At 43.6% G+C, this 21,520-nt stretch overlaps 1 protein-coding gene across 1 annotated transcript in view; it reads left to right on the forward strand.

Annotated features, from left to right (window-relative positions):
* Nucleotides 1-1,385: 1,385 nt before the first annotated feature.
* Nucleotides 1,386-21,520, forward strand: part of LOC147660659 (E3 ubiquitin-protein ligase TRIM39-like) — a 100,000-nt gene continuing 79,865 nt past the window's right edge. The window contains exons 1-2 of the mRNA XM_086951553.1: nucleotides 1,386-1,825; nucleotides 19,921-20,016. Coding sequence (XP_086807679.1) covers nucleotides 1,412-1,825; nucleotides 19,921-20,016 — 510 coding nt within the window. The 5' untranslated portion in view covers nucleotides 1,386-1,411. The remainder of the gene's footprint in view (nucleotides 1,826-19,920; nucleotides 20,017-21,520) is intronic.

Below are 21,520 nucleotides of genomic sequence, written 5' to 3' on the forward strand. Positions count from 1 at the left end.
GGGGAAGATTGTTTATGTACAGGAAGGTCCCCATTCGTGCACATAAACAACCTTGAAATGCCATTTTGTCACTTCTATGTGTGCTGCTTAATGCATCGCAGATGGAAGTTACAAAATGTCATTTTTTAAAAAGATTGTTGATGTGCAGGAAGGGTCGCCTTCCTGAACATAAACAATCCAAGGCGTTTTGCAAAAACGAGGAGAAGTGAAGCATTTCCCCTTGTTTCGCCAAGTTAAGACCAGGTTTTCCCTGGTCTTAATTTTGGCTCTTCTTCCCATTTAGGCTGCTCTTGTAAATAGGGGGCAGTGTCAAAATCAATGGGTGTTGCAGGGGAAACGCCCACCGCAACACCCACTTCCCACCCCTTTCACGCTAAGCATTGTGTGAAAGGGGGACTTATTTATAAGGAACTGTTAAGCCACGTTAAGTGGCTTAACGTTGCCTTGTAAATAAGGCAAAATCCCTATCAGAAACGTCTCAAAAAGTGATGTTCCCATGGTGATAGGGGTTTGTAAATATGCCCCTAAAATCATTAGTAATTTGAGTAATTGTTTTGAGTGCACCAGTGTGTTATTTTTTTCCGAATTACTGTTTTAAAGTTTGAAATGTAAATCCTATAAATTGCTTGGGGGTCCCTGGCTTCCAGTGGTGACTCAATGGGGGTCCTCGGGAGTCAAAAGTTTGGGAACCACTGCTCTACAACGTAGTTTAAAGGCTTTGGCAAAACCAATAGGTCTGGCTAAACACTTACAAGGTGCCAAAGGCGAGAGCTATTGGCTATGCCAATGCTTTTTTCAGTCAAATCACTTTATTTCGGCCTCCAGGGCCATAAAAGTACAAACACTATAAACATGCATACTATTAGTAGTACGTTCTTAAGAAAATCACCAATAGAACGATTCCAGAGATGAAAGTACATACATTAATACAAACGTTACATAAAACGGGAGTCGATTAATCCATAGTTGAATTATTAGAGTATCGAAAAAGATGTAAAAACATACCTAATTGTTTATAAAAGTTAATGCCACTGTATCGAGCTGTTAACAAGGCAGCTAGAAAAGTGCAAAATAACAATACACTTAAATAAAATCATGTGAATTTAGATCTCTAGCTAGGATAAATGATAACTATTCTGTTTTTTAAATGTTATGAATGACAATGCTTTTTTTTTTTTTTTTTTTTTTGCTGCTTAACTATTACGGGCAATCAATATTTTTTGATTGTCTTAGGGCCCGTGGCAGGGTTACCACGTCACTGTCCATCTAGCTCTACAGGTGTAAACCAGCCAGTAAAAACCTACGGCTCCTGAGGGGCGTATGAGGAAGGGAAGACGGAGACACCGTCTCTCCTTACAATGTTACAATCTGACGAGAAACGAAACTACACTTGTTTCACCTCAGAGGGAACATGGCTGCAGCAAACCAGCTCCAAGGTCTGAAGGAGGAGGCCACCTGCTCCATATGCCTGGAATATTTCACAGATCCCGTGTCCGTGGAGTGTGGGCATGTCTTCTGTCTGTCCTGTATCACTCGGTACTGGAAGGAGATGCAGACAGACTTCCCCTGCCCTCAGTGCAGAGAAACTTCTCCGAACAAAACCTTAAGACCCAACAGACACTTGGGAAACATGGTGGAGCTGCTAAAACAGATTCACACCCCGAGTGCGACCATCCAGGGGGAAAACCTGTGCCGAGAACATGAAGAGAAACTGAAACTATTCTGTGACGATGACCAGGAAACCATTTGTGTGATCTGTCGAGAGGCCAAGGAACACAAGCAGCACACGGTGCGCCCCATTCCAGAGGCTGCCCAGGAGTACAAGGTGAGTCTGCCACAGCTCTGTGATATGGGTGGGTTCTCACGCCATGCCATAACAGAAGCTGCCCAGGAGTACAAGATGAGTCTGCCACAGGTTCGGTGGAGTATCACGCGATGCTCCTCATTCCAGAGGCTGCCCAGGAGTACACGGGGAGTACGCCACAGCTCTGTAATACGCGTGTGGTCTCAGTCGGCCCTTCTAATCCCAAAGGCTGTCCAGGAGCACAGGGTGAGTAGGCACACACCTGGGCAAACATGGTGGGCAGCACAAAGGGTCCGATTTACATTATTCCATTTTTTGGCGGTAGGTTTTTCTGCAGCCGCAAAAAAATCGACTTTTGCTTCAAAAAAACTCTGGAAAAACGAGTCCACAAAGGTCAGTTGACTGAATCACAATTAGGCTTTAGTGAGCGCACAGGCAAAAAATTAACAGTTGCCAAATGCAATGCTTACATAATCTGAAACCACCCAACCGTCGACCAACATGCAGTGCACAAGGATTACAATTTGTATTAGAAAAAAACGATATTTCAAGTTGCAGGTGTAATGTTTTCTGAAATAAGCGTAAATCTTAGGCGGACACGGACGCAGATAGAGTTTTGCTTGTTTAGTCAGACCAGAGGCTTTCCCATTCCGGCGGCTGTCCAGGAGCACACGGTGTGTATTTTTTAGTTCTTGTATCACACAGCGCTCTCTTGAAAGAGTCTCCCAAACTGGAGCTCTCGTCGAGGGGTGTGTAGGGGGGGGGGGGGGGGGAGGTGAGGAGGGGGTCGGGGCTCTCATGTTCCTCCCGAGGCTTCCAAGAGTACAAGGTGTCTGGTGGTGCCATGCGCTAGTGAAGCTTGGACCTGGCAGGTTGTTTCCTGGGCAGGAGGCTGTTGGTGTCCTAGAGCAGGTGTTAATCACAGGTGGAGCATCACAATATGCCCAAGAGTACACGGAGTGTTAACAGTTACTGTGTACCTCCGGCTGAGAGGTGGACACAGCCCCATATAGCGCCCTCTAATATATTCTTGTTTCAGTCTTCACCCCGAGGTAGACACCACTACCGCCACCCAAAGATTTGAAATAAATAAATTTCTCCCATCGCTGGGCTCTTATATATGGGTTAAACTAACTCTGTATCTTCCCTATTTGTTCTCCCTTCGCGCTGTACCTGGCCAGGGGTGTGTTTACCAGTCCTCTGTGGCCTGGACGTTGCCTGGACATATGTGGACTGCGTGTTGGATCCCTGCAACAAGGAACAAACTGGCTGACCTTGATCAAGGGTGTATACGCTGCCTCGGCCCCTCATGAGGGATATGTCCCCCTAAGGCTGGGCTGATGGCGGCATCTTACCTCAGTTCAAAAGACCTCACTCTGGTCAGTTTTCAGGGAAGCAGCGTCGGATATCATTGCTGTTGGAAATGCGGACCTCCTGGTTGCTAGGGTTTGCACCTAAGCCGAGCAGAACCCGCCCCTCTAGTCAGGGCAAGGGAGTTACACACCCAAGATAACCCCTGCTCACCCCCTTGGCAGCATGGCAGAGCAGCCAGGCTTATCCCAGAGGCAATGTGTAAAGCATTTGTGCATAAAAACTCACAAAAAGGTAACAAGATGGTTGATCCTAATTACTTACCAAAGCAATCAAAAGTAAGTGGGAAAGGGACTGACATGCATATAGGTTAAGACAAGAACCCTCACTCACCCTAAGGTGATATGCTTCATCATTTGGCTCCCTCTTACACACTGGTACCGCAAGGTATGCAGTGTGGGCTACAACTGCCCCATAGGAGTGGAGCGTGAGGTGTTTAATGTCATCCAATGTAGGGCAGGCAGAGGGGCAGAGTGCAAAAATAAATTTCTACGGTGATGAAATTAAAACTATCTCCTGGTTGACAGGGTCAATCCTTTATTGATGTCCCCAATGGGTACATTAAAAAAGCTTGGTGAAAATAGGGATATAGATGTTCCCTATTAGGAAAGGGTCAACATGTTGCTGCCTCAATAGACCAAAAAGGTTCTTAGCATTCTTCAGGACCATTTGCTATGTATGTCACTCCGCTCAAATTGTGTGGAAAAAAAATATAAGTGAAAATACCATACATTTACTGGTATGGAAATAGTCTGTGGAAACGCCAATGGTCAGGTTCACATTCTGTAAGGATATAAAAGCACATATCAAAACATAATATGCTTATTTACAGTCCCAATTGTTAAACACCAGTGTCTATCACCATCACTGCAAAAGTGTATAGTCATACTTAGTGAACAGTTAATAGTTGAGTCTCGCCAATTGGAGACTACTAGTCAACGTCCACCTTCATAAGTCCTTTGGTAGCAGGTCACAGGACTCCGAAGGTATATAAAATTCATTGTGGTATGTGGTCAGACATGTATATAAAGGTTTCCCTCCGCTTATTAAAAACAGGACCACTGCTTCTGTTACTGTTAATGCCCAACATAACATAGCATGTTAGAACTCAAAATGGTATGCCTCTAAACCAATGGCACATCTAGGGCTTTGTACAAGTTATCTATATACAGTAACCAGCATATATGACCTCGTCTCTAAGGGTTATCTGGGCATTTAGGTATCACCCATATGGAAAAAGGGAGAAGCTATATACTGTGCTTATTGTATGCATGGGCTCTCAGCACTATCTATGGAATGCCTGGGTATCCATGTATCACCCCATCCTCGTGTCTCAATTATATTCCCAAAACGCAGTAGGCAGAGACCATGCTGTCATGTCTTCTGCGTAAAGGAGTAGGGCTATTGTAACTATAAACACATTAGCAATGATAACCTCATACAGGCCGGAGCCCCTGCATTCCTCTAAGCAGGGTCCCGCTTCGTGTGGGAATCATCACCGTTATTAAAGCTGCCACCACCCCTGGAGGGGCTCTGCATCCAGCGTTTGCCAAAACATCGGAGGAGGGCTTTTCCTGCACGCCGCACGGGACTCCATTGTCCAGGAGCCCGTGCGTGATCCCAATTGTGCGGAGGCACGCCCGCCCACTGGCATCTTAAAACCTCTCGCCGGACCCGCTAGCACGGGTCCCGCTTCGTGTGGGAATCATCACTGTTATTAAAGCTGCCACCGCCCCTGGAGGGGCTCTGCATCCAGCGTTTGCCAAAACATCGGAGGAGGGCTTTTCCTGCACGCCGCACGGGACTCCATTGTCCAGAAGCCCGTGCGTGATCCCAATTGTGCGGAGGCACGCCCGCCCACTGGCATCTTTAAACCTCTTGCCGGACCCGCTAGCGCGGGTCCTGCTTCGTGTGGGAATCATCACCGTTATTAAAGCTGCCACCGCCCCTGGAGGGGCTCTGCATCCAGCGTTTGCCAAAACATCGGAGGAGGGCTTTTCCTGCACGCTGCATGGGACTCCATTGTCCAGGAGCCCATGCGTGATCCCACCTGTGCGGAGGCACGCCCAACTGCATTAACATCAGCATCCGGTTCCCGCAGCGCGGGACGAGCCGGACGAAGCTGGGTCCGTACGAGGCCGGGCAGGGCCATCCCCTTTGATCCATTGATCTCCTGGACATCCAAGTAAGGTTTTTTTGTGCATTAACTGGTCTTACTTCCCTTGTACTGTCCATTGTGTTACCTATAGTGCACAAATAATGAATAACATCTCGAGTCTGGGACGGAAGTCATCAATGGGAGGGTCTGTTAGAGGGACATGGGACGCTTTTATTACAAGGGCTACTTCAGTATTGGAAAAAGAAATAGCTTTAACTGAGAGACGAATATCTACTGAATGGCAAAATAAACGTTCGTCCCTGGGGGCTATAAATCTAGCTAAAACGCCAACACACATCATTAATAACAATGACCAATTGAGAGATACAGGCATCCCATTGCTGTTACAAGACTCTCCAGTTCGATCAGCGACACACAGGGACCCAATTATTTCTGATACAACCTTAGATTCACTACTGGAAACCTCCCTGGAAGATTAGTTGCTTGAAATTACCAGCAAAGACACCTCTAAGAAGACCATAAGTGTTAAACCTACAGGGGTGGGCATTCCCCTAAAAAGGAAGAGGGGGGGTGTGAAACAAAGGGGAAGCAGAGCCAAATCCCGTAGGTCCACTAATACCCCTAAGAAAAAACATAGGTCCAGCCTTAAGCGAGAACAACCAGGGGATCTGATAACAGTCTCTCAGCAAAGTTTAATGAGTAATATTGAGCAACTACTTAAATCTTTGCTGTTACCTATAGTGGAAAGAGTTAAGCATATAAACGAGCAACTAGGGTCTTTCACTGACACTGGAATTGCCAACTCCAACATTCTTAAAGAGCCGTTACCCAGACAATCCCCTAGGACTGACCCTGAGGCGAGAGTAGGACAGTTTGCTCCCATTAGTAAAAATAGCAGGTAGCCAACCCCAAAAGACCATGATAACACAATCAGTATGCAGAATTTGAATACGGCCCCAGAATTTACTGGACAAAAAGAAATAGCAGAAAATAGATCTCCTATCACGAATGATAGCAGAGGTCCCCTAACAAGGATAAACAGACAACGGGGCCTCCTATTTGCATTGATCTTCCACCAGAGGCAGAACCCCTTGTAATTGTACTAACAGGGGTGCCTCCACTTCCAGCAGGGAAATTTGAGAGCTATCAGACCCTCAAGAACAAAGCCATGTACTGGCTAAGGGCAAATAGACCACTACCTCCACACTTGCACGGTGAAATCATAAACGTCAGAAGGACGGGATGGGTAGGGAGGAGACCAAAGGACATCACTGGAGACATAATTATAATAAACTTCCGGGATTGCAGGGTGACAAATCACATTCGTGAATGGTACTGCGAGGGCTACGAGTGAGATATAACTGCAAGAGCCTTGAGTTATTTTTACTCGATATCTTTAATGGCCAACCCGTGGACATATGGAAACCAAACCTCCCGTGCCATCAGGCCACCCATGCTCAACATTCCCACCTACAACTGATTCTCTTCACTCATGGGGATGGAGGGGGTTGACTGACTGCCAACTGGGAGTGTTAAGTCTGTGGGGGATTACGAGCCTCTTCCAACCCTAGTTCAGAGGGGCGAGCCAAAGGGAATAAATGACATACAGACAACTAGTTCTATAGGAGAGGTAAACAACATTATTGGGGATAGACGTATGGCGGCTATCCAAATAACTCCGCCCAGCATATTACCTACTATAGGACAAGATCCAAAGGTAAACCTGAGTGTGGAAACCCTGACCAATAGATCTTGCTGCCTTAGAAAGCATAGCAATTGTCCAGACCTATCTATCGTCTCTTGGAACATCGCAGGGCTAAATAGAAATTTGGTGGATCCAACTCTGCATTCATTCATTGAAACGTATGATATCATACTCCTGCAAGAGACTTGGATGATAGAAAGCCCCCACAGGGTAGGATATAAAACGTACGGGGTCGGGGCAACGCGCTCAATAAAAGGAAGACCCTCTGGAGGACTTATCACCTGGGTTCCTGTATCCTTGCAAATTGAGATTACCTCCCTAGACATTGATTCCCAAGACATACTGGGTTTAAAGCTTAGGAATAAAGAAGATAAAGCTACATACCTCTTTAATGTTTACAATAGACCAACACCTTCACAGGGTGTATCGAATGTTATTAATCAGCTCGACTGTGCTCTAGATACATTAGGCCATAGCCCAAGGGTATTTATTGCCGGCGATTTTAACTGTAATTTTGAGCCGGTGCATGGTTTTGGTGATTTGATGGAGCTACAAGATCAAGCATATATCATTCCATCCCTGGCTAGTGAAAAAACAGGTCAAATGCACTGCAGCAGTGACCCAGCTTCTAGGACTAACTTTGGCTCACAACCTTAGATCCTGCAATGGTCGCCTTCCTTCTGACAGACCTAAGGCCCACACGTTTTGTAGAGGGAATTCGCAAAGTTACATAGACTATATAATGGTGTCACTAAGTTGTTGGAGCTTCTTGTGTGACCTTAAAATAATCACTAGAACAGAGAGTGATCATTTACCCTTGTCCCTGAGGGCTTCTCCAGAACTCTTTTCAATAGCGAACTCTACAAAAGATAATTATGGCACTTTAGTTGACCAGATAATGTTAAATAGGAACGATCGTGCTATAAAATGGCCAAATATCCTAGGGGATGTAAGGGCACTGACCAATATTTATCTAGTTTTCTCAGAAATATTATTTATGTATACTGAGAGCAACATAGCACCAATTACAATGACTGACCTACATGGTAAAGCAACCCAAAGTAAGAGGGGAAAGACAACTGAAAGGGTCAGTCATGGAAAACCTTGGTTCTCTAAGGATTGTCGTATAGCAAAGTCGGAGTTAATAGTAGCAATACAAAAAAAAGGATCTATCCAAAATAACTAAGGCGTGCATGTAACCAAAAAATTGATGCTGCCAAAAGAGCTTGGGATGAGGAGATATGGGAAGGTCTTATTAGAGCAGCCAAGACAAAGGATCAGGCAGGTTTTTGGAACCTAATGACGAAAGGTAATAGGGCTGGTAGCAAACAGAGAGATCTATTTCTGGATGAGGATACTTGGGTCAATCACTTCTCCATGCTCTACTCTGAATCAAAAAATGAATCTACTACTGACAATTCAGAGTTGACGGGTGAAATGATTGAGTCAGCGAAGGCAGCTAATTTACACTTCACATTGAAAGAAACAAACTATGTCTTTGGAACATTAAAATATGGGAAAGCGCCGGGAATAGATAAAATCCCCGCAGACCTTCTAAAACATGATCTGACAACTTGGGTCCCTTTTATAAATGGGTTATGTAACGCTATAGCAAACTTTGACCCAATACCAAAAACATGGAGGGGGGCGGAGATTGTTACAATTTTTAAAAAGGGGAACAGACTGGATCCGGCGAACTACCGCCCGATCAGTCTTATAGACATTCCACAGAAAATATTCGCTAGACACATATTGCTGCGTCTATCGTCCTGGATCGAAGAGGTGGACTTGCTAACAAAATACCAAGCAGGGTTAAAAAAAAAGATCAGTACGATCGACCAGGTGTTCAGGTTTTTGTGCCTGTGTTGGAAATATATTACGGTTAGACATAGTACATTGCATGTAGCATTCGTGGATCTAAGAGCTGCTTTCGATTTGGTTCCTAGAAGCAGTCTCTGAATCCACTTGAGAAACCATGGAATCCCCATCGAATTGTTAGTACAAATAATTCGAATACATGAAAATAATTTTGCAAAAGTAAGATGGGGGCCTCGGGGAGAACTCACTAGAGAAATCCCAGTGAAGCGTGGGGTGCGACAAGGTTGTGTGCTTGCACCAACCTTGCTCTCCCTCTACGTAAATGACATCCCCTCCTTCCTTGAAAGCAGTAAGAGTGATTCACCCAAGCTAGGGGGGGAGGCAATTCCTGCACTACTCTTTGCAGACAATACTATTCTAATTTCCCAAACTCCCGGTGGGCTCCAAAATTTGATAAACACTTTCCACTTATACTGCATTAAAAAGGGTCTTGATATTTACCCGAGCAAAACAAAATACATGTCCATTAACCCAAGTAAAATGTCCAAAAAAAAGTTGGAACTTCAAGGCGAATCATTGGAATATGTGAATAGTATTAACTATTTAGGTATCACGGTAGATTCCAAAATGTCGTGGAAACCTCAATTAGAAAAAACCAAATGAATCTTGCTCCAAAATTCTATGCCAATATTAAACACAGAGGGAGTACCTCGAAGGCTGTATCACCTGCCATTGAGGTGTATAAATGTAAGGCACAATCTGCAGCCCTCTACGGGGCAGAACTTTGGGGTCCGCATGGTAAATATAACAGTGAAACTTGGGTCACTCACAGCACCTTTCAGGGGAGGCTGGGTGGGTGTTCTGAATGCAAAGTCAGCACATAAGACTGTAGAAAAACACAAGACACTTATTTATTTTATTTATTTATTTATTTAAGCTTTTATCGCGCACAGCTACCCACAGTGGGTTTCCCGGCGCCAGGGATAGACTGTAGAAGAAAGGACGGTACAGCACCTGACTTGAGGCCACAACCAACTATTGGTTACGCTTAGTGAAAAGTAGAGTCTTCAGAGCCTTACGGAATCGAAGTAGGTTGGTCTCTAGCTTTAGTGCCAGAGGGAGGGAGTTCCAATATTTAGGGCCCAAAATAGAAAAGGAGCGGCCTCCCATTTTTGCCAGCTTACATCTTGGCACTATGAAATTGCCAGTGTCCGATGACCTTAGTGAGCGCAAGGGTCTGTAAGGTTTTACCAACCCTTGAATGTAAGCTGGAGCGCTGCCCTGCTTGGCCTTGAACATATAACAGAGTGCCTTGAATTTAACACGTTCGGGGACGCTCAGCCAATGAAGGTCACGCAAGGCGGCAGCGGCTGAAGTGCGTCTAGGGACGTTCTTTAACAGGCGCGCAGCCGCATTTTGTACAACCTGAAGCACATGTATGGTAGCTTTATCTGCGCCCAGGTAGAGAATATTGCCATAGCCCAGGCGTGATGTTACAAGTGCCTGGACTACGGTTCTGCGAGAGGAGAGGGGGAGCATCCACAAAATCTTGTGAAGCCACCGCAGCGTTGAGAAGCAAATGGCTGCGACCTTAGTAGCCTGTTGCTTCATAGTAAGCCTGTCGTCAATAATGACGCCCAGGTTATGAACTGCAGTGGATGGTGTAGGCGCATTTCCCAGTTCAATGGGCCAATGACGGGGGCCCCAGAGATGTTTGTTCCGACCCAGAATGACCACCTCGGTCTTCTCCCCATTCAGCTTGAGACAATTTCTCCGCATCCAGTCGGCCACAAGGATGAGGCCAGACTTTAGTGCGGAGGTATTGTTCTCGTCTCTCCCTGATAGGGAGAAGACTATCTGGGTGTCATCTGCATAGGAGAACAAGGTTAGCCCAGCCTGTTCAACTATGGTCGCCAAGGGTTTAACATAAATATTAAATAATAAAGGGCTAAGGATTGAACCTTGGGGAACGCCGCGGGTAGATGGACAGATGGTGGAAGCTGCTTTAGGGGAAAACACTTGAAAGGTTCGGTCGCTAAGGAACGACACCACCCAGGCCAGGGCCTGGCCTGCCACACCTAGAGATTTCAGAGAGTCAATAAGGATGGAATGCGACACGGTGTCGAAAGCTGCGCTCAAATCCAGCAGGATGAGCGCCATGGTGTTTCCCTGATCGACACCGTGCATAAGACGCTCTGTTACCCCCAGGAGGGCAGTCTCAGTTGAGTGCCGAGGCCGAAAGCCCGACTGCGAAGGATGGAGAAAGGCAGTGCAAAGACTATCCCAAAATTGGATTTGTGTTTTCACACTGGCATATTTCAGAAGGCCTCATCCCGGATTTACCTGGCTGTTGTAGGTAAAACGAAGATGCAACAAGTAACATATGCAATAAAACAGAAATACTGGTCTTTCTGACATTAGGCAGATCTGTTACCGAAATGACCACACTCCGTATGCCCCTTAGCAGAATAGTTCTGCAGTGCCTCATACCAACATAAACCACAATAACATCCAGCAAGTGTTGTGAAGCAGAGTTTGCTGTAATGCCCACAGCGCATCCAGGTTCAGCTTCCACTGAGACATTTCTTTTCTCTGTGTGCTTGTGTAAGAAAGAGTACATTCTCATGCTGCTGTGTTCGTCATGGCAGGGGGGTTCTGTTCTCTTGGTTCCTGAAGGGTAGGCGAGCTGTTTCTCACAGTCGACCTCTTGTCTTCCCGTCACTGTGATGCAGCGCTCACCCAGAAATATCTCCAACCCAGGGTCCAGGTCACTCCGGTGGAGCCCATAACACCTAAGTACAACACCCCTTAGTCATACACACACACTTTACCCCAGACCCTTGCAAATATACCTATAAACAAAATGGGTTGAGTGAATTCTCTCCTATGACAGGATACCTATAAGCACAGATTTTAAACCCAACATTTGTGTTCATCAATAATTCTACTAAACCAATCTATGCATCAATGTACCCCGCCAATTAGGTCGATGGACCAATTAGTTTAGCAAGTTGATGGTGATTGTCAAGACCAGCTTAACCTCACACAACAATACATTGATTTGCATAATTAATTGACTCAGAAAAATCAAGAACACCTGAAATAATTTAAAAGATTTTATGTATTTAATTTGCATAAAAGAAAATTATCATTTATTCTGTCATTGTTAATTTTCACTAAGCATTGACATTTATTCAGGAAATCATTCAAGAAAAACTGTTAATAAAAGTCATGAAGAGAAAATTCAGGTTCACATTAATTCCATTATTCTCTAAAATAAAACATCAAACCTTGGTCAATGCAACTGGAAGAGAAATTCTGCTTGAAAAGATCAGAGAACCATAGTTAAAAACACATGCATTTAAGTCTAAAGATTTCTACAATAAAACATGCCTACCCAGGACTAAATCCCAACTATACTTACTAACCCTGTCCTCCTCGGACGCAGTCTCCCAGGTTTATTGTCCCGCAACGAATCTCCAACCTATAGGGGTTATCAGTGAGCATTCTGGCATAGTTTCAGGCTCCCAGCATCTCTGCAAACAGCTGCAGTGGAATCAGCCTCTCTCTCTCTGCGATCAGCTCCTGTGACATTAAACCTCAATTTTGCTCTGATATTTATACTGTATTTGCTGGTTCTCTACCCTCAAATGTTTCAACTCTTGTCGTTTCTCTTTCTCTGATTGGTCATGACATTGCAGTTCTTAGCTCTCAGGATGTCCGTTAATTGACAATGTATTTGTTAATTTTCAAGATGTCCATGAATAACGTCCTGATTAAAAAGCTGAAAGATACAAATTTGACCGTCCGTGCATTTCTCAACTTCCAGTATGTCCGTGAACAACTTTGTTTAACAAACTGATAAATACAAGTTCGACTGTCCTCGTTCAGCATCAGGCATTTAAATGTTCATTGGCAGTGATTCAGCTGCTTTCACGTACTCATCTTTTGGAAGGCATTTGTCTTTTATCCTTGGCAGACATTCAGCTGTTCTCGTGGTTATCACTTTGGCCCACAGCCACTTCACCAGTGTTCATATCAAGTGGCCTCAAATATAGTTACCTAAGGTTGCATGGAAAAGCTTCTCTCAGCAAAATGATGTAAGTTCTTTCTACTGCGTAGAACCGGGAAAAGCGAAGGCATTTTGGAATTGGCAACCAACCAAAACTACGATAAACACAAAAAGAAAATGTAAATACACAGAATATAAGTATTTTCTGTCACCCCCACCCACCAGTGCTAATATTTATCCTTTAAAACTGTTACCTAGCAGAAAAGCATCACACTGCAAGCCATTAAAATGAAGCAGAAAAGCAGCATGCAATGCACAATGTACATAGACATGCATTATTATACCACTTAAATACACAAAATAGATTAAACATGCGTTTTACATCATTAATATGTCAATCAAACTTGTTAGTGCAAAGCATTTCCCACATGTAATGTTTTGATATTTGATATTTATGGGTATTTGTAAAGCGCGAACGTTCGCTCCAGAGGGAGCATCTTGGCGCTGTGTGTGTTTTGGTTAATACACAGCAATCAAATTAATATATTACTTTGTTATTGGGGGTGATTGATCAGAATGGGGTACGCACAAAATCTTCTGTACCTCGCTCCATCAATTTCCCTCCTTTGATGATCACAAATTCTGAATACCTTAAACGATTTGTGAATCATCACCAAAACCCAAAACCACCCATACATTCAACTAAATTTTATTCGATCAGACACTTCTTCTCAATAATTTTTATTTTTCTGTAACATTGTTATGGTCACCTCAAGTAATCCCTGAATTCATGTGTAAATCATCCCTATCTATAGCTTCACAGTCTTTGGATTTTCCTGATCATCCTTTCCTCCTCTAGTATCGGATAAGATATCTCTCAGTATTTTCGAATTTTCTTCTTCCTTGACCACCTCTCGTACAGTCACTCTCAGACTTTCCTGGCTATCCGCTTCCTCTTGTATATCAGGAAGTGCCATGTATGTCCATTCCAGTGACTCGTACGTCAGATTTGGTCTCTGTGTCTCTTGTCCTAGTTCTGTTAAATGGTTGTCAGGTGAAAAATCATTAAGTCTTACACCATGCTGTACACTCTCACAGTCTGTTGGTCTTAAATCACCAGTTTGACAGTCTGTTTCTCTTGTGTTAACAGCCTCTGGTTGCTTAACATCTGATTCTGAACATGTATCCAGACTCTGCTGTCTATTTCTCAGTGGCCTGCCTTGTTGATCAGGTATATATGCTTTTCTCATTACTTGTCCCATTATTACCTTGAAGGTATTCAAATATGTCCTTCTGTCATTTGTATTTCTCATGGTCACTAGAACTAGGGGCAAAACATCCAGCCAATTCAAGACCGTGGAATCACACATTTTTGCTAATTCGATCTTCATTGTGCCATTCACCTGTTCACCAATTCCAGAAGCCTCTGGACAATAGGCACAATACAGTTTCTTTTTAGTGCTCAGTATTTTATAAATCAGACTGATAACTTTGTTGGCAAGATCAGTTTTCCTATCTGTGTGTGCCTGTCCCTGATACATGTCTGCAAAATGGGCAAAACTATTGTTGGGCATAACAGCACTTTCATCTTGGAAGGCCCAAACATCATTCTCTTCTTTTTGTGTACAAACTTCTCTTACCCATGTTTCCTTTTCCTCATCTCTTGCCTGATCCTGCAACTGCCTCACGTCTTCCCATGTTTCTACTGTGTTAGTAAGCATGTGATATTGGGAAAAAGTGTCTTTCTTCACCCATGTCTGATTCATAGAACAATGTTGTTTTGTGCAATATTTTGCCAATTCATTTGCAAACCAATTCCCTCTGGTAATGTAGTCTGTTTCACATTTGTGAGTAGCAGGAACTGCTCATGATTCCCTATTAGCTATTCGTTTTTTCTTCTTTTTCAACCTGCTCTTCCATTCTTCAACTTTCTTTCTTTTTCTCAGCAATTCTTTAATTTTAGCTTTTCTTCCAGCTTTGTTTACATTTTCTATGCCTTCCTCTATGAAGTCTAATCTATATGGTTTTTGAAAATCCCTACATTTGGAAATATCTACTCCTGTCTCACCTGTAGCTTCAAGATTTTCCTGCAAATGTTTTCTTTTCCAGGTAATGTTTTTACTCATAAGGAGTATCTCTTTATCCTGGTGACATTTTAATCTGTTCATACTTACCTTTCCAGAATGTAATTCCTCCATGTCTACCTTTAATTCTGCAATGTCTGTCTGTTGGCATTCTGCATCTTTTCTATAGCCACTTTATATCCACTCTCCCAATTCCTCACTTGTCAGACCCAAAGAGACTTCATTTAATCTTTCTCTAGGTTCCGTTCCCTGCAACCATCCAGTCTGTTTTTCAGCTAGTATCTTACTTCCATTTGCGTAAGTCAGAGCTTTTGTCAGATTTGTTGTTGTATCTAATTGGTACACACTAGGCAGTTTATTCCTGACATTTTCAGATAATAATTCTCCTTTAGGATCTGGTTTTACCTCATTTAACAGTATGGTCAGTGAATGTTCTTCCTCTACCTCACTTTTGCAAACTGAAATTTCAGAATCTATATTCATTGGGACTGTTAAATCTTCTATATTCATGGGCAGTTCTTTTAATTTTTCAGACAATTCTCGTGTTTTGACTGCTAATTTGTTTTCTTCTTCTTCATTATTTGACCTATTTATCACTTGTCTTTCTTGCCAAATACTCATTGGAAGGAGTTCTTGCTTCATTACTGTACTATTAATTTGAACAGGTTCCTGTCTATTTATTGCATTACTCCCTATGGGGGCTGGAACAGTTTGGAAAACGTTTGTAGTTTCTGCTGGCGGTGTCTTTGGCACCACTGTTGCAAACTCCCCTTGATATGGAGGTGATCTGTTATCCAGAATGTCATCTAGCAATTCATTTTTTGTGTCACTGTATCTACAGTCTAAAATTTGAACATGCTTCTCTTCCTCTTTATTTTTATCTCCTGTAGATCCTCCCATACTCCTAACAGGAAACAAATCATTTGGTACATCTACCTGTTCCCATTTACATATTTTGTCCTCAATATTCTCATTCTGATATTTATCCAAACCAAAATCATATCCTCTTCCTGATCTTTGTTAATCTCTCTTATACACCTCATCTTCCCACTCCATTAACACTTCAAATTGTGAAGGTTTAGGTGTAGGCTTAAGTTTCATCATTGTTTCTCTCAAATTTCGTAAAACCTCTATGTTAAAAGAGCCTTCTGGAGGAAATGCAAGCTCACCATCACCTTTCGTATATTGCACCCAATTCTCGACCCACAAACAAGTGAGCCAGCCATATTTTGTGAGCATGTAAGATACAGGCGTTCTCATGGAAAACTCTAATCTAGATTGCGATTTTACTACAGGCTTGTCTTTCACAAACAATCTTTTTACCTTTCCAAACAGTGAAACGTTCTTCTCTTTACCAATATAATACATTTTTCCGTTAACTTCCTGTCTTTCAAAAGATTGAGCACTCTTCTGTTGCTGCCCCGTAACACCAGCCTATCAAAGCACGGTTTACACTAGCGAACCAATTAGAACAAGATACGTCTCCTTAGTGCTTAACCAATAGTTTCGCTGCTTTACTGATGCACCAATCAGCCCTTATTCTGTCTTGGTCACGAGGACCAATCCTTGCGCGACACTTTTGACGTCAGCGGCGCTCCGGCTCCTGCAGCGCAGACTGACCCCTCCCTTACAAGGAGTTTCAAGAAGCTGTATTTACAAGATATACACCTGAATCGGTTAGTAACTTACACAAAACAACTCCATTCGTCTGTTTCGCTAAACAAAGTGATAGTTTTCTCAATCACACAATTATTCTGTATTTCCGGTAGACAACGCTTACCTCTTCTCTACCACAGAATTTTACACTCACCGATAAAGTAGCACTTCCCTCTATCTTTGCCCTTCTCACAAGCTCGGGTTAAGCTCTATTACTCTCCCAGCTATAAGGTTTAGTCGGTATACGCAATGATCCCTATACTTGAAAGCTGCGATTTTATAGGCTGTCCTCGCTATACATTCTCCCTTTCACACTTAGGTCCCTAAACAGTGATATACGACAATACCACTGCACAGTGGCGGATGGTGACATTTGAAAGTGGTGGGTGCAAAGCAGCAAGGGAGCGGAGTGAGCAAGCACAAATACCTTAAGGGGGGTTCAGGGGATCCCCCCCAAGCAAATTTTGAAAAAAGAGTGGGTAAATGGTACATTTTCAAGCAAATTTGAGAAGCACATAGACTAGAGCTGGAGAACACACATAGAACCCGCTGCAGCACTGTGACTAGGACTGGTGCCACAAATAGAGCCAGCTGCAGCACAGAGACTAGAGCAGTAGATAAGTAGGAGAACTAGAAATAAATATAAGTGCCATACATACACTAAACAGAACACCCTTTCAAATAACAGACACCCCAAACAAAGGATACTCCATACCCAGATGAGCGTAATGGGCAATTGAAAATCAAAATACAGGGCACACGGAGTATACACATGGAATCAGAAATACTCAAAATACCACAATCACACTCAGCAGCAAGCAGAACGTGGACATACAATTAAAAACAAAAGGCAGGCCCAATAACGAAATCGTCACAGGAACTCCGAAACGCTAAATGTCACATACATATTAAATGGCATAAAGGACAACTGGCACAAACATACACACATGTACCGTCTGGAATATAAAGATAAGCAGCAAACACAATAAATGCTATACGTACAAACAAAAGTAAACATATCCACCCAAATGACAACACCCATGCACCAAAAACTCAAGGTACTACATAATACCAAAGAGGAGACAGAAACTAGTTAACAGATATACAAGTAAATTAAATAAACTCCATATAGCACAAAATAAATGCAAGACATACAAACCAAAAGGCACACAAGCGACACAATTAGCAAATGAACCTACCAACAGAGATTTGTTAAAAGTCGCCTAAATGCACATTACATGTACATAATCAAATGGTACTCGAATGCAGCTGAAATGCCCACTCCGATCATTAATCTGTGAATGAAGCACAAGTGATGAAACACACAGGGGCTGGATAAGTATATGCGTACCAGCGCTTATTAACCAAAGACAAATATCGCTCTTAAACGTTTACTTCGTTCCAGGCAGAAGGGATTTATTCAGTTTTGATTGTGAAACAAGGCCCTCATTCTATTCCTCTTAGAAAAGTGCAGCTAGCTCTGTCACATTACAAGGCAAAAATATGTTTCTCATTGGAATACAAAGGCAAATAAAAATTCCTGTTGTCAAGAATATTTTCCAGCTGAGTGGACCTGCCCACTTCCCTCCTGCTCAATTTCACACTTCTGTTTCTGCAAAGAACTTGATAAATCTTCTTTCTAGTTGGTGATGGAAAAACGTAACAACCCCAAATATTAATTCAAACATACAAACGTTTGAAATGTGCAGCAAAAACTAAACTAGACCGAGATAGCGGAACCAAAGTGGGAAAAAACATGTCTGCAAGAGCCAAACATACCCATGGGCCACTTGAAGTCACATTATTATGTCAGTCACATCATAGCGCTTTAGGGCTTTCACCTTATTCACAACCACTTTCACTTCCTTTACTGTTCTGAGGCACTAAGTGATCCCATAAATATGTAGAGCAGATAACTATGTACATAAACCCACAATCAGGTCTGCTGCCCTAACAACCAGGGTTGTATTATGATCCCTTTTTCTGTGCTGTGCGCCATGAGTGCATATATTGATTAGAAAAATCTCTGAGTTAGTGCAAGGGTTGCAAGGGTTGCAGATAGCGTAGCTTGGAAACACAGGGCAATAATAGCCTCTGTGTTTCCGAGCACAAGCTGATGTATGTGCTTAAGACCCCACAGATCCCTCTGCGGCAGCACAGACAAGAGGAACTTGATATAAGCTTTTCACAACCCTTAGAGATGGAGTAGCACAACTGACCAAATTATGATCTTTTTTCCTCATGGCCCATTGTAGTTTTCGCTGTGTTAGCCTAACTGTTCACGTTATAGACCTCATTTCCTTTTTGTACATCTTACTATATAAACATGCTTGCTTTGTGCCACATTGTACTTTCACACAAAATCTGCATATGTGTTTGCGTTCTGTTCTTTTCCTCGGATTTAGTCTGAACGCCCCAGACAAGGTCAACCTTGTTATTCTTTCTGGTCAGGCACTAGCCCCTAGACATAACACAAAAATGCAGCTGTTGTTTATGCCCGCACGTCTTGTCATATAGATGAGCAAAGGAGCTGAAAAAACACACTTGGAATGAGTGTTCTGAGACAAAAACACCACGTCTGTTGAGATGTAGAACGTTCATCTCTGTATCGCTAATGTACAGGGTCTGCCACTTATCCCAGAGAGAGGGTGTTAGGCTACTCTGTCCTATATAATGACAGGGCTTTTCATGACATATGGTTTTTAGTTTGTATTTGTTTTCTAATTGTGGCACGATTCCTGCATTTCAGAGCATGATAGTTAAAAGAAATATTCCAAACTTCCTTCGTGTCTCCTGGTATCTTATTGTGGATAAGTACAAGTGAGAGGGCGGAAGGGTGTGTCTTGTTACCGCGATCACTGAGTGGGTCAAGAGGGTTGTGTACTGGGGTGCGAATTCACTTTTTTCTCTGGTAAGGTTAGGAGAGCAAGTCAGAAACTATAACTAGTCGGACTCAGGTTCGTAGGTACTGAAGTAGTATGGTGACTCAGTCCTTCATGCTGATGTTCTATGGTCCCAAGCATAGTTTTGTTCCTGAGCAGAATTCGTGCAACTATGACAATGTAGACATAGTTATGGGACTATTTGTTACCCTCTTAAGGACGCTCTATGGTGATAGAAGCCAGATTGAAACACGAGTTGGCTGTAGTTAGAGGAAATCAAACTTTCTACATTCAAGATATAAGGTTTGCAACAAAAATGATCACCAGATATCCTGTGGATTATCTTACCATTGCTAGTCATCGCTACATACTTTCACATTTAGCCAGATGGTAACAGATAATGTAACCGTGACAGATATTGATTTTCAGGAAAGGGATTGAATAATAACAATCTATGGTTGCATTTTAGAAATCACTTTGTGACCATGTGGAGCGACTGAAAAAGGAGCTGGAGGACCTGCAGACATGGACAGCTGAAGGAAGCAGGACCACATCAGAGCTGGAGGTGAGGGGAGCCGGGTGGTGGTGTTCATGTGATGTAAACTGTAACAGGGCAATGAGTCGAGAGACATGGCGGTATCCCTGAGAGTCTGAACTAGGGGGGAGGGAGGTCTCAATGGAGTTTATGTAAACTGTAACAGGACACACCCCTAGGGGTACACCCCAAGTGACAGAACTAGGATTGAGAGGAGCCCTGATGGTGTTTACATAAACTGTGACAGAGCAGTGAAGTGAGAGACACAGTGGTACCCCAGAGAGTCAGAACTAAAATGAGGGAATCCCCGCTTGTGCTTAGGTAAACTGTGGCAGGGCAGTGAAGTGAGAGACACAGGGGTACCCCCGAAAGCCAGATCTAGAGGTAAAGGGAGCCCGCTTGTATTTGTGTAAACTGTGGCAGACCAATGAAGTGAGAGACACAGGGGTACCTCTGAAAATCAGAACTAGAGGTGAAGGGGGCCAAGCTTGTGTTTACATAAACTGTGACAGGGCAGTGAAGTGAGAGACACCGGGGTACCCCCGACAGTCAGATCTGGAGGTAAGAGGAGTCCTACCAGTGTTTGTGTAAACTGCATCAGGACAGAGCGGAGAGAGACCTGGTGCTGACAGTCAGATCTGTTGTTGAGGACCTCTCCTTGAGTTTCTGTGAGCAGTAACCAGGCATGAGGTGAGACAGTTGCTGTGACAAACCTATGATTCTCTTGACAGCCAAGCAGCAGAGATAAATTAAAATGGGTGTATGTTGGCAGATGGCCACAAGAGAGATTCCTTTAGTGTAATGTACGTCTATAGGTTCCTAACTATCCTATAAGGAATTATTCCTCACTGACTCCTTCTATTACAGCCTCCACTTATCAATCAATCAATCAATCAGGGGGTTCATAGAGCGCACTGCTCATTTGTGAGGGTCCCAAGGCGCGGAGGAGCTGCTCTGGGTCAGTCGAAGAGCCAGGTCTTGAGGTCCTTCCTGAACTTGTGCAGGGTCGGGGAGCGTCTGATGTTCACCGGGAGCTCGTTCCAGGTCTTGGCTGTGATGTAGGAGAAGGCTCTCCCACCTGCTATGTGTTTGCGGATGTGGGGGACTTCTGCCAGGGCGAGATTGATGGAGCGGAGGTTCCTCTTGGGTACGTGGAAGGAGACTCTCTCGTTGAGGTATTTGGGTATGATGTTGAGGGATTTGTAGATGTGGGTGAGAAATGTAAAGGTGATCCTCTTCTTGACGAGGAGCCAGTGAAGGTCTCGTAGGTGTTGGGTCGTGTGTTTGTGATGCGGTGTCCCGCGGATGAGTCTGGCTGCGGCGTTCAGGATGGTCTAAAGTTTGTTTAGAAGAGTTCTGTTGAATCTGGTGTATAGAGCGTTGCCATAATCCAGTATGCTGGTTATAAGTGCGTGTGTAATGGTCCTTCTGCCATCGGGTGGGATCCATTTGAAGGTCTTGCAGAGGATGCGCAGGCAGTTGAAACTGGTGGAGGTGACGGCATTGATTTTGCAGTTTATGAAGAGGGAGCGTT

The sequence above is a fragment of the Lissotriton vulgaris genome, unplaced genomic scaffold, assembly GCF_964263255.1.
Source record: "Lissotriton vulgaris unplaced genomic scaffold, aLisVul1.2 SCAFFOLD_1773, whole genome shotgun sequence".
Classification (NCBI taxonomy): Eukaryota; Metazoa; Chordata; class Amphibia; order Caudata; family Salamandridae; genus Lissotriton; species Lissotriton vulgaris.